At 40.8% G+C, this 14,122-nt stretch overlaps 1 protein-coding gene across 2 annotated transcripts in view; it reads right to left on the bottom strand.

Moving 5' to 3' along the window:
* Nucleotides 1–546: 546 nt before the first annotated feature.
* Nucleotides 547–14,122, bottom strand: part of LOC110955732 (phosphatidylethanolamine-binding protein 4) — a 55,949-nt gene continuing 42,373 nt past the window's right edge. For both annotated transcript variants that reach the window (XM_051950527.1, XM_022200841.2), the window contains 3 exons: nucleotides 8,306–8,351; nucleotides 7,591–7,707; nucleotides 547–1,293 (listed from right to left, as the gene is read on the bottom strand). In XM_051950527.1, the coding sequence (XP_051806487.1) occupies nucleotides 1,202–1,293; nucleotides 7,591–7,707; nucleotides 8,306–8,351 (255 nt within the window). In that variant the 3' untranslated portion in view covers nucleotides 547–1,201. The remainder of the gene's footprint in view (nucleotides 1,294–7,590; nucleotides 7,708–8,305; nucleotides 8,352–14,122) is intronic.

Genomic DNA, 14,122 nt, shown 5'->3' with positions numbered 1-14,122 from the left:
TGACTAACTGCATGCTTATGTGCATTGTTTTGGTTGTTTTGTTTGTGGACGCGGCGGCTTTGACTGCTAAGTCGGGGAGGCAAACAAAGCAAACGCAGGACAATTTGATCAATGATCTCCCAGAGTTCACGGGAAGGGCACATAGGGGTTTACCAAGGCTGGCTTAACCACCAAAGGAACAAAAACCTCCATTACCTACTCCTGCCTTGCCCACTGATGAAACACCAAATTAGGGTCAATGAAACCACCAACTAAAGATTGATCATCAGAACATCAAAGTCATTCATGTAAATCCAGCCTTTTTCAGACATCTGGGGTATTGATACAAACCACTCCCAGAGGAGAGTTGCTGGTTAGAAACCAATATTCCTCATGGGGGGTACTCTGACCCACCCTCTACAAAGACCCGTGAAGTCTGAAAAGTATCTCATTGTGAAAGGGTTGAAAAGTTTATCTGCACCATCCTCTACAGACCTGCCAGGTGAGGCGCTTATGCAAGTTCAGAACGGGTTCATCGTCCCAAAGTTACACTCAAGGACACATTCAGACGGAGCGTTTTCTTTATTTCCGAAAAATCAATCAAGGACCTGAAAGTAACTCATTGTTTCCAGTTGTGGTAAGAGTGGTCAATGGAAATATGATAAACAATTACACAAACAGCAAGTTCCCTTCCCTCGGTACATGACAGCCCCACAGCCCCTCCCCCTGTCCTGTCACTCTGTAGAGTATTTTGGTTCAAGTTCCACTGCGGCATCCGGCTGTGTTGCGGTCTCGGTTTCACCTCCCACTTCCTTTTTTTGGCCCTGACGTGTTTCCGCCCCTGAATTAGAATCAACTCTTTCCACACCGAGTTGTGATATCAGGCGGTCTTCCTTCTCTTGTCGACGGAGTTCGGAAACTAATAAGAAATCCCCAGCGAAGTCAGAATCTATCACAGGAATCCTTCCCTCCAGACCACGTGACAGAGATACGGGGCAACATCAAAACCAAGCAGCTGATGTAACACAAGGAGGAAGTCTCTTTCCAAGTCAACGATAAGATAGGGGCAAAAACGGCTGACGTGTGCAAGCTTTGAAGACTTCGTGCTGCTTAAGCAAGGGAACAGGGAAAGCAGAGAAACAGGGAAAGTGGGGAAACATCTTATTCTATAATATTGTGCTAACAGATTTTACTTCCTCCATTTCAGGCAGCTGAGCATCCTTCAGTCTTTGTAGTTTTGGGTGAGAAACTGAACAGCAGCAACAGGCTCCCCCAGATCAAATCTTTTGACGAAGGCCTGAAAATCCCATTTACCTGAGGATTCAGAAAGGCACACAAACACAGATATTTTTTAGTATGTACAGATATTTAGAAGGAGAAATGCACTTAAAGCCAAGGTTTGTTTTCAGCCTGATACAACACTGTTTTTCGGATAGATTAAAATAACTTGAAGCACTTAAACCCCTCAAGTTTGACAGACATGTTTTTTATAACAACATCCTATATAAATGCAGTGCATTCTGAGTATGGTCTCTGGTGCATTGCAAGTGCATTTCTTATGACCGCTCGGTCTGTGTTTAAGGGATCTGAGGCCTAACTGAGCAGCACATGGCTCTGGGATGTGAGTCACTGAGAACAGCACTGCTGAAAATAAAACATGTTGCTGTAATGATGGAGGTGGGAACGCAAGGACGTATTGGCAAGAAGATATGATTCAATCGCCTGGACTGTTTTTTTCTTCCCTCCCCTTTTAAACAAACACCAGACGGCCATCCGGCTGGTATGACAATATCACTTCTTAGATTTTGACAACCGCTGATTCCCTGCAGCTTCCCCTCCCTGTACAAAGAAGAAGAAGAAGAAAAAAAAAAGACAAATTCACAATTATCATTCCAAGGAAAGAAAATCCTGCATGCTTTAAACTTGCAAACTCCAACAGATTATAGAAAGAAAGAGTGTCTGTATGCCTGCATCTTCATATGTTTGGGTGTGCAGAAGACAATGCTTTGCTGCTTTGCTCTGTAATCCAGGGAATCACTGACATTCTGGTATTTCCGTATGTGGAGTAATTACATTAACAGCTGCTCAAGAATAGCATCGGAAAGTTAATCTTTTGAAAAGGCTGCCAACTATTGAAATGATCCAAATCTGTAGAGAGAATAGCCTCACAGTTTGGGGTCAAATCTGACTTTGCCTGGATAGAAAAATTACTGCTTTTGACCTCTTACTACAGCTGCTTTACAAGCCTTCACTTAGGCTGTTTTTGCCATCAGGGAGCCACAATTTGTATCCTCCGGCATTTTGGAGGAGATATGGGAGAAGAAATACACTTTGCCAGTGTCATGCACATCAAGTGCACTCACCTCCCGTCAATGCAGAAATAAATCAGAAGGATTCACATTTCAGACAAAACGTCTTATTCAAGGCTGTAATTTTTCAGGGTTTTTTCCAGCATACATTATTGTATTACACCCCTATCCAGTCTTAAAGCTGAGCATTTATTTGTACATGTTCCAACTGAAAAGTTTTAATAATAAATTCACGGTACTGCCAAATTATTACTCAACTATTTTTTTCCCCCGATCCTCCCTACATGTTTAGCTTATCAGACTGACACCTCATGTGTTGAGTTCAGGTCAGGTTATGAGCCCAGCTGGGGAAGATGGTGAATAATAACTGAAAAATGAGCAGATGAGTGCCTGAATCTCACCAGGTCCTCTCTGTGAATGAGGATTGCCTGCAGAAAGGCCTCCAATAATCAAGTAAGGGCAATGGAGTCAAGTGACCCATCTGTATGATAGGGCATGGCCCCAGTGGCCCCTCTGGCCTGTGCTTCAATTGCAGATAATGTACCGCCTCTGCAAATCCCCAAACTCCCCTGCATGTCCACAACAAGGTCCCTCACCCTGTAGAGCTAGTACTTTAAAGAAAGCTGAGGGGTGAGGCGGGCGGGGGACAAACTTTACACTCGATATAGGGCTATAGTTGACGAGTCATGTGGCAGAATGGACTTCCATGACAGTTGCACATACAAACTTTCTCTTTCCCCTTTTCGTGATGGGGGCCTGCCTTACAGTAGCGTTAGGCAACATTTCCACTAATGGAGGATGTCACACTGAGGATCATTTCATTGTGGAATAACGATCAAACACAGAGTCAAAACCCTGCACTGCTCGTAAGGCTTTACACACATAATCCTGTCTAAAGCTGTGCAATTATTGGGCACAATCCAAAATATGGCAAATTCACAATATCTGGAGCTATCACGCTGACTGGTACCCTGCAAATGCCTAGACTTACAAGTGACCTTAAAATAGGATGGTGTCTGTTTGTAGTGCAGAGACATGTTTCCGCCTCTCCCATCTGCCTGCTCATGGAAAGGACAGATAGCGTGGGACCTGAGGGCGATGTTAAAGTCTTCCTGCCTCTCCTTTTGTTTCCACCTTGCTTCTACGTCTGGGTATGGCAGGAAGATCAGGACTGCTGTGAGGTGACACAGAACTGCTACATTTAGTGGTGTGGGCGGTGTCCCTGTTAAACCTCTTATAGTGTCTCAGAAATACTCAAAACCAAGTGATCCTGCTCATTGAAGTAGAGTCAGAGGAGCCATATCAGGGCAGGAGCTTCACTGAGCTGTTCCACATACGATTCACTGCAATAATAACGCATAATGCAATCATTAGTTTATGGAGGGAAAATTCCTTGTAGCTATCGGAGGTCAGGGGTCAGCCATAGAACAGAGCCTCGGAGCAGAGATGTGTCTCACTCGGGGACGCTTCAGCAGTTGAGGTCCCTGCTGTGGGTCGATGAATAGGTGTCGCACTGCTTGGCTGTTGATCTCAGCTCACAGCCCACTGCCAACTTACCAATATCACATATTCCATCATGGAGGCATGTTGAAATATATTTTGTCAGCCACACTGCATGAAAATGTTCTGTATTTGTCCTTCAATTCCATTTGAAATGTTTATTAGCAATGCTTGTCCTGATCTATTACAAAAACACTTAGCACTACAGGTAGGAATGCATTGATTAAAGGCTACAATTAGAGGTTCGTCTAACTATTATTATGAGCAGCGATTAATTTGCAAATTAGTTATATACACATATATCTGTCTCTAACATGTCAGGAGTTTGTCAGAGTTGAAGGTGAGGTCTTTTGTTGTCTACTACCATTCCAGAGCTGGAAAATACTGAGTTCACAGTTAGATAAAACAAACTGGAATTTGCCTGACAAAGGCCTCAAACTATTAATCAACTGTCAGAATAGCTGCTGATTAGTTTTCTGTCAGTCGACTGATCCACTAATCGACCACACATTTCAGCTGGAGCCTAATGATTATTTTCATTACAGTGTTTTTTTTTGACTAATCACAAAGAAGAACAACAAACCTTAACTCAGAAGCTGGAACTAGGGAAAATGTATTATTTATTAGATTTTTCTTACTATCCACTTTTAGCTCCACTTTAATTATTGAATTCAGCAGGATTTAATATATTTCAACAGTACTATAATCAAGCAATCAGTCTAGTTTAGTTTAAAGTGCTTCACAGATGAATAATTAGTTGATATTAAGACACAAAAATTGTGATCAAAATGTAGTAAAATTACACTAAATTAAAATATAGATAAAATGAATTACTTAAACAGATTATATACCTATGTACAGATGAGAGAAGTTGAGAAAAAAAATCAAGAAACTTCCACCCTAAACATGTCAAGACTCTGCAAAAAACAACAACAACAACAACAACAAAAAAGACAACTAGCCAAAATTCGAAATGTCAAAGCGTTCCTTGAAGGCAGCCGACTCCTGGCTGAAACTCAGGCCTGCTGTAGCAACCAAATCCTGGCTCTCTTGACTCCACGCAGCTCTGATTAATGGTAGAGGCTGTGGGTGGGTGGTAGACATGGATCTGCCCATTACCACACTGCAACATTGCAAATGGCTTCAATTACTGTGGAGTGTGCTGAGCTGGCAGTAGGGGCTCGAGGAGGCAAGATGAGCAACGTGTACGATCCAGCAGCTAACTCCACTGTGATCCATTCATTCACACAACGTGATCGCCACATACGTCCTCTCCCTTACAATTTAGCACCAAAAAAATAAAGGGAAAAATGGCCAAGAATGATGATTTTGAGCACTATGTCGTTTTCAACTTTTGCTTTCATTTTCAGCCAAGAATTCAGATCTTGTTCTTCTGGTGCTCATCACAGTTTTCGCCTCTGATCAATCTACAGTAGCTGTTGAGGTTCTAGTCAGGAGACAGAGGGCTGGATGTGTGAACAGCGTATGTGCAAATTAACGTGTAGGCTGAAACAACACTACATGGCCTCTCTCAAGGCCTCGGGGCTTCCCTCTCGGCATTGTAACACTGTTTCCCTTGACAAACTGACTCGTCGGCACTAAACAGTAGCAGGACATATTAAGAGCTTGCCAAGTGGCTGACAAGTATCACGAGGGCCTGAGCGCCCACGCCTGCCCCCCCACCCTGGCACAGGGGCAGCCTCCAGTCAGGGACAGCCTTCCTGAGCCAGAGCATTGGGGATTCCCTACGATCACGCCCCTGTGCCCGGTGCCAAGAGCGCAGCCCCCCTGTAGTTCCTCGTGTAACAAACCAGCTGTCTCCATCAGTTCACTGACCCACATTCATAACCTTAACACAGGAGTCACAGCAGACTCCCACGGTTCCTCACAACAGCCCTGCTCCACCTCTAATTGTTCACCCCCTTTATCACTTAAGTGATGGTCAGAGATGAAAAGAAAAAAGGACAACAAATTTGAGATAAAATTGAGTCAATGACTGCGCTACTGGAAGTGGAAAACGATCATTAGGAGTCTTCCACCCACGGCTAAATGCTCTCCCTTTGCAAATCACATCAATTAATGTCATGGGCTATGAAAAATGCTCTCTGTGTCATACCACATGGAGGGAGGACAGACGCTAATAAGTGAACATACTTATCGGAGGAGGTGGGGAGACATGGGATTCCCTCCGTTCCTCTTGTCTGTGCGGGAATACCGAGCTCATGGCCAAGTGGAGGCCAATAATAATGCAGCAGGTATGCTGCTGAATTCAGCCAAACCAACAATGAGAGCAAAATCAAAAGCATTTCTGTGTTCATGAACCAGGAGTTTCACAATACGTTACACAGCATCTATTTACATCGCTCTCCTTACAAGGACACTTATCTCCAGAACTGACCCATCAAATGAAACATTTGATTATCCGAGAGTGAATTTTTTAATTTCATTTCCCTTGAATAGAGAGAACAGTTTGCAGGAGAGAGGAAGTGCTGCAGCGGGAGTTAAACTCATCCACTAGATTAAGGATGGGTGTATCCACTCAGTTCAATTGCTTCATAATGTGGGGGCAACCACTGTACAGAAGCTAGTAGCAGAAAATGAGCATGCTACAGTTTATTTTGCACAAAAAGTACATTCAAATATTCTACAAGCTATTATTCCTTCAGCTTAACCAGCAGTGACACAGTGAACATCCTAACAATGCGATAAGAGTTCATCTGAGTTTCCCCAAATGTGAGCTGGATACATTAAATAAGACAAACACATCTCTTTTGACATTTCTTTTTCCAGAGTTTCCAACATCAAACAGACCTCAGCCTAATGTGCCTGGATTGTTTGCTGACAAAGCTGTCAAAACTTCAAACAGCAGAGACTGGCAGCGCCGCTCATTCACGGCCGCAACGCTTGAAGTCTCAGACCGCCCTGATCTCCCCTCAAATCACCGGCTGTGACCCGAGTAGAACAGACAGACAGACACGCCTCCTGTGAGGTGCTTTGCTGTGCTTCGGAGTATCGTTGCCCACCTTCCCACAGACGTCAGGGGATGGAAAAGTAAGAAAACCCAAATGATAAACAAAATAATAACTCTGCAAGGCAAACAAGATTGACTTTTGAGACATTGCAAAAAAAAAAAAAATAGAAAAAAAGAAGCAACAATGACCTCAATGGTAATCAAGGTTAAAAGTAAATTGGCTGTTCATGTGTACTGACATGGTTGATAAGGATTTCAGATTTGGCGGAGGTTAATGAGACATGGTCAGGCAGACTCGTGCAGGTGTGCGTGGGAGCCGATAATACTTGTCTTGACCCCGCAGGCACTAACACTGCAGCAGACTCACTCACTAACCTCATTAACATTTCCCTTGTTAAGTTCAAGCACTTGGAGAAAATTATCTACCTAAAGCAACTCCAAATGCTTCGATTAAAACCCTGTAATTGTGAATTATGCAAAATGACATGTGTCCAGATGGAACAAAGCAGTGAGTGAAATCTGGTCTCCAAAGTGAATAGATGGTTGTCTACTGTATAATAATAAATCCAACCACTAATAATAGAAGCTTCAGTCATGTCACTAATGCACTGTTTCAAATCTAATGTGGACACATAAAAGCAAAAAAAAACGGACAACGTGGTGATTTTGAGAGGAAACGTTGAGTTTCAGTGCCTTGCTGTAATCTTTCTATTGCTGATTCAACAACTAACTCTTGGCAGTTGTGTTGGTCACTGTTGCTACATGATAGATGATACTGCAGTGGCCTACAGTGTTGCAAACTGAGGATGCTGGTGAGTGTGGAGTCATTACCGCGGGATGACTTCTCCTGCTTGGTGAGTGACACTTGTGCGTCTGCAGGCTGTTCAAACAACATGAACTGGTAGCGGTGAAGGCCAGTATTATGCGGCGGGGTTGGGGGAAGATAATCTGAACAGGAAAACAAAGAAATCAGAATCAGGAGAGACGAGACTGGTAATTGATAAGATATATGATACTAGTCGATATCCCAATTCTTTTCACGGTACAAGGTTTCTAATCACTCAAAACATCATCTTGTATGTGGATTTTTTTTTTTTTGATTACATCAAACCAATCCTTTAGCCACTCTGGGTTGAAAGTAATAAAAAGTTTAGAAATGTTCTCTGACTTTTTAAGATGGTAATCATGTCCAACTTCATTGGGGAAGGCGACGGCAGTGTGGTAGTGAGACTGTATATGAGAACTTTTACACTTATTGAGCCCCATTTGAACTTACAACGGTGAGTAGGAACTATATTTATTCTGGGGAAAGAGGATATGAAACACTTAAAGGTTACACAGAAACAATAATGAATTAAATATGCTTTAAGTACTATTGAAATAAATACTTTGAAGAAATAAGAATACAAAATGACTCATTTGAACTAGATTTATACATTTACTGAAGCACATTGTACAGCCTACACAACATAAATAAGTGAGATGAACTTGTGTCAATAAAATAAACCTAGATGTAATCAGTGCAGTAACTGAATGCTCTACTCACCAGTGAGAGTTGTTCCTTGTATCCGTCCATTCTTGAGCGCTTTGCCCTGGGAATTTAGACACAGATTCAGTTAGTCAAAGTATGACGGATGGTCAGTTTACTTTTGGGCCAAACCCAATCACAAATGTTTGAACATTGTCATAAAAGCCTACCAGTCTGACTACAAAGGCAGCTCAATGTGCCATCACTTTGCTGCCTACAACATGATGCCACAAAACCCTTAATTTTGTGTTCCCACAGACAAATACTCTGCTCTCACTTAGCTCAGTGGTCAGTCATCTGAAATGGAGAGAGGCTGGACAGGCCACTTTATTCTCAAGTACATTTTATTTGGAGCCAGTTTTATTGGAATCTATCCGGATGAAATCTGACAAAATTAGACACATACAGTAATAGCAATTTTAGTAAAGATAAAGTCAATAAATTTGACGACTTAGGTGATGATTGGCTAAATTCTGATTTGTTGCGAGTAATTTAAAAATCCAACCTCACAGGAAGGAACATGGTTGGTTAAAATATGTCAAAGTTAAACATATAAAAGAATATTGTTATATTAATATCTGAAGACAGGAGACAATTCCCCGACAAAAGACAGTTCTCAAGCAAATTAAACCACTGACAGGATTTCCAATTTCCCATATTATCAATTGTATATTAACCTCCTGTTGCCTAGAAACAGACATCATGCTACCCGATGCGAAGCGCAGATATTTTTCATGAGCATTTTCCACTGTATATTTGTCAGGTTAGACTGCCTCATCCTCAGGAAGCACACAGTCAGGCACTTCACACTGCAAATTGCACACAGGCATGTTTGTTTAATAGACTTGGCTATTTACTGCAAGACGGCTGCATCCTTGAGTGGGAGGAAAAGGACTAAATATGCTGTCTGTGAAATGGCCCAAAACCCACTTGAGGTAAGCATGGAAGTCCCCATCACATACATCGAGTCTGTGGTCTCAGCATCTATTTCTGTCCTCTTTTCTCCACACACAGGCTCCCCCCACAGGGTGACAAAGGTACTGTGCTACTAGACAGCAAACAAGGACAAAGACAAGCAGGACACGGGCTTCTTCACTCCCTGCCTTTGATCTTGAATCAGAAATTTCAGTTGGCTTGAAAGTAGAACCAAACACAATTCAAGCTGTAATAAGACAGAAACATGAAGCTGTAGCTCTCTTTACAAATGTGGATTCAATCAATTTAAAACGTAATCCACACAGCAACATCTTTTTTTACATCTTGGGAAAAATGCAACTACATTGTGCACCAAGTTGTTATCATTTTTAGAGCGATAAACACATTACACTGTTGGAAAGAGATCTCAATCCCCCCATTTCAGCAATCTAATCAGTACCCTGAATTACATCCATGACAGAAAAAGAAAAGATATAGTTTGCTTTCTAGTCATATGTGGAACAGAGAATTATTAAACTGGACCAACCACAGTTTGACTATTTTTGAGAATACTGCATCTGTCATCTGGCAGCTGATGAAGTGTTGTTCAGTGATGATTATGGTACATACAGTAGTGCCAAATAAATTTTCAAATTCTATTGTCACAAATTCATAGTGTGTCTGCATTTCAATGCCAGAATGACTAAGATACACTTATAACTTTGCAATGAAACATTTATTATTAGAATTCCCATGATTTATATTTCAGTGTTCCAGTAAGGATTTTTCACAGTAGTGCAGGACACGTTTTATGTTGTGCATCATCTATGATACTGTCACTGCAGTATGGAACGTTTAGCAGTATTAAAGTGTTTACACTGACGGATAAAATTCAGAAGATTAGTTTCAGCTGTGAGTATCTTCATCCACAGATCAGTGAGAAAAAAAGCTTTATTTAGAAATAGCAAGAGTCCTGCAGCCCGCAGGATCCAAACCCATTACCATAGCAACAGGTAGTCAACATTTGAGCGTGCAACATTTTCCCACATCTTAATGCTTGGTTCTCGCTCATTCTCCATGGCACCCCTTGCCCTTTTAATTTCATTATAATACATTGAGTATAAACAACAGCAAATGAATATAATATTGAAATTTAGCCAAATAATAAAAGACAAGTCAATAATGCGCAGAATTCACATAAAACTGCATAGTGTTTATTAATATTCACAAGACATCAAAATCACAGATGCTGCTTATTGCATTTGGTGGTTAATCTATTCCAGAGCAGCGCTGGGATCACATGTCATGCTGACAGGACACGGCTGTGTTGAGTTCACTGACTCTCAATGTTCACCGGAGAGTGACGGACTCAATCACACTCATCTACAGGACATTCTCACGTGGTGGGCGGCCTCCCCCAGGGACCTTGCTGTGGGGGTGTGACACAGAGGCAGAAAAGTTCTGACCACTAAGTGACTGACAGCCACTTGCTGTGTTAATTGTGTATATTAAGAAAGGTTCTGCTTAAAGTATGGGTTACATATGGTGCTTTACTCCTGCAGTATTTCATATAATTAGAAATACACTGACACAAAAATAAAATGCCACAGTGGCATGTACAAACATTTAAAACTGAAATAATGACTGAAGTAAGTCAAACACAAGCCAACACAGTTTAAACTAATTAAATTCAACTAATGTCTCTCAACTCTGAATGAGTTTCTGGTTAACCTCACCCATGTGTGATCTGGGAATAATGATTTATTTGATCATTTATTTGTTTACTGGACCCACCAACAAGCTGGTGAACAAGTGACCGAAGATCAGCTTCATCAGCTCTTATTAGTGGCTTTTGATTGCTCCTTAGAAAGCTGGAATAGATTTAATATATGACAAAAAATACATGATGTCGGGAATGATCCTAAGTGTTAGAACCACAGCACTGGCCATCTTAAAATGAATGTAGCTGGAAATAGTTTGGGAAAAAAAATGATGAAAAATGAGAAATGGTAAAAATGATAACCTTGACTAATGATACCGTAAGCTGGATTGATACTCTGAAACTTCACATACACTAGAAAGTACAGGTCTAATACACTTGTAATAATAAAATGTCTGTTGACAACATTGCTAAAAATGACAGTTAACCTTCTGGAAGTATAAAACAGAATGATAAATTATATTTAACAGACAAATCAAAGACAAATTATGGTGTAATAAAGGGCTGTTTCTTGCTGTTCTATATAAGCTGCATTTACTAGTGTTTCATATACATCTATATAAATTCTACATTTATTTATTACATACATATAAAAAACAATGTCATAACATTATATAAATGTCAATTTCTGACATACACCCTGGAAATAGTGCAACAATTTTGCTGTACAATATCTATGTTCACCAACAGTTGTATTTTTGGATCGTCTTTCTTGACCTCAAGCTGCAGATAAAGCTTGCATTACATAATACAGATGTCAGAGAAAACAGCAGTTTGTGCAGTTTCTTAGTACTATACAGTGTGTTTACTCAGAAATAAATAATAAATGTGAAACATGCACCTAATTAATTCTAAACAATTAACACAAATTCACTACCATTAACTTTTTCTTTAAGATAGGGTTTTAATTTGAAGCAAGGAATAGAAAATGGACAGAAAATTAAAATGCGTATCCTTATTACAAAGCCCAACAGCTAATGTGTCAGTGTTTCAACTGTTGGAAATTTGCAAAATCTGTCATTTCAGCAGCTGAAAGTTGAAAAAGACTAGAACTGGCTTCATTGTGTATGCAGTTTCCAAGGAACACACTGTCACAAATATTTTCAGGAATCACATTGTTACTATAGACTATATGTTTCAGAGTGTCAACTTTGCTGAATTTATTCGATGTTAATTCACTGAACTGAACATACACCGATCACCCAAACATCTAAAGTACCTGCCTAAGACTGCGAAGGTCTCTTTCATGCCGCCAACACACCTCTGACCTGGAGGCCTGAAGTCCACAGACCTCTAAAGGGGTCCAGTGGTATCAGGCACCAGCATGTTAGCAGCAGATCCGCCTTTAAGTCCTAGAAGTTGGGATGTGGGACCTTCATGGATTGGACTTGCTTTTCCACCACATCCCACAGATATGTTTTCTAATCTGGGGAAAGTCAGCACCTTGATCTCTATCGTGTTCTTCAAATTGTTATTTTAGCACCACAGTGTCCTTTAGTTTATCGTTCACTTAATTAAAGGCTAAGTCAAGCTATTGATTTCAAATGTTAATAAAACTAAACAGAGCGTGGTCTGAAATACCTGGCTGGATTCATGTAACAGTTGTTCTGGAGTTACTTAGTCTAACAAAATGCAACTACGCACTGTATTTTCATACTAGGGGAATACCCATTCTTGTAGCTGTGATAGTGAATCACACACTAAGCAGTGTGGGAGAAGCAGCAACTGACAGAGATAAAAACTGAAAGCGTCAATATGATTTATGCTGAAGCATAAGGGTGTTTAAATCTTTCAACTGGAGACTTTACCGACAACTGGGACATTGCGTCTCATACAAATAAAGGGATGTAGAACCGGTGAAAGACAACAGACAGACCTGGTCATCTTATTTTTATGAGATCGAACATTTTCTTGGCTGTCATTTCACTCATACATATAAAAATGTCTATATAAATCCAATCAACATGAGGAAAACATGTTCAAATGCCACATTCATTGGTGGCTGATTGTTTTTCAAACTGTGATAAGTTGTCTTGAAAATGTTCTAGAAAGAGAAATCATCAGTTTAGCTAAATATTCTGAACTCTCTAGAAGTCTGTTGATTTATTACTAACAGGAAGTGCCATTAGTGAGATTACCTTTCAAACAGAGGCCAAGAGTTCAAGACACTACATCAAGAAAATACGCCTTGAAAGGAAAAGAGTGACTTTAAGCTCTTGTATATCCGACCCTGAACTCTGACCTGCCTGAAGGTAAATCATGAATAACACTGTAGACTCAAAAGCAAAAAAGAATCATTATGAAGAATTTATTAAATATATCATAAATTGCTCATTTCTAAATCTTTAATCTATTTTTATTAAAGATTCCTTCATTTATTACTAACATCAGATCTAACTTATGTGCGCCCGGCTGAGGTGTTGCGGACGTTTCATCCTGCCCCTCCCTGCTGTCAGTCGTGGCAAAGCTTGCCTTCATGTTTTACTGACTAGTTCACACTCTGACTCAAACAAAGGCAGAAAGGATTCCAAACAACCTACACATTATGAGCGATGAATAATTCTCGAAATCTAGAAAAAGCCATGCAGCAGAGCTTTTTTTGTGGGTCACGTAATAGCCTGACACTCCAACACCAATACTCAGTGCAACAACTCTGCCTCTCTGCTCGACGTGAAGCACAAGTAGGGCTGATCTGGACCATCAAATTTATCCTAATTTATATAATGATTCAGGATAAGCTCAGAGCTGACAGTGGTAAAATTACTTCCACATAATTCTGATCATGAAACATTGATGGACTTGTAATTGGTCTGAAAGGGGGCATAGACAAATGGGGGAGTTGTAAAGGTGCAATAGTTAACTGTATGAAATCATGCTTCATGTTAGACGTGAATTGTTAACTTTTCTCAGTCTTCGGGCAGGAGATGAGCAGTGTGTTTGTATAATGTGTCCACATAACTTCCGCTAGGAATCCTCTGACAAGAGCCAATAGGTAGGAGTCCACAAAGAGGTGGTGGGTGGGTGCAGGGGTGCGGTTTCAGCAGGAATACCCACTTGCCCAACAACCCTTCTCCTTCTCTGTGTGGGTGAGTGCTTCCCTTTGTCAGCAAGAGTTACTCATGCACCTCCTTGTATATTCACCACTTCCCCCTCCCTTGCACACCCTGTAAACCCACACCTACGACAATCAGCACCCACGT

This window comes from Acanthochromis polyacanthus, chromosome 7 (assembly GCF_021347895.1).
Source record: "Acanthochromis polyacanthus isolate Apoly-LR-REF ecotype Palm Island chromosome 7, KAUST_Apoly_ChrSc, whole genome shotgun sequence".
Lineage (NCBI taxonomy): Eukaryota > Metazoa > Chordata > Actinopteri > Pomacentridae > Acanthochromis > Acanthochromis polyacanthus.
This window is presented reverse-complemented; position numbering and strand designations above follow the sequence as displayed.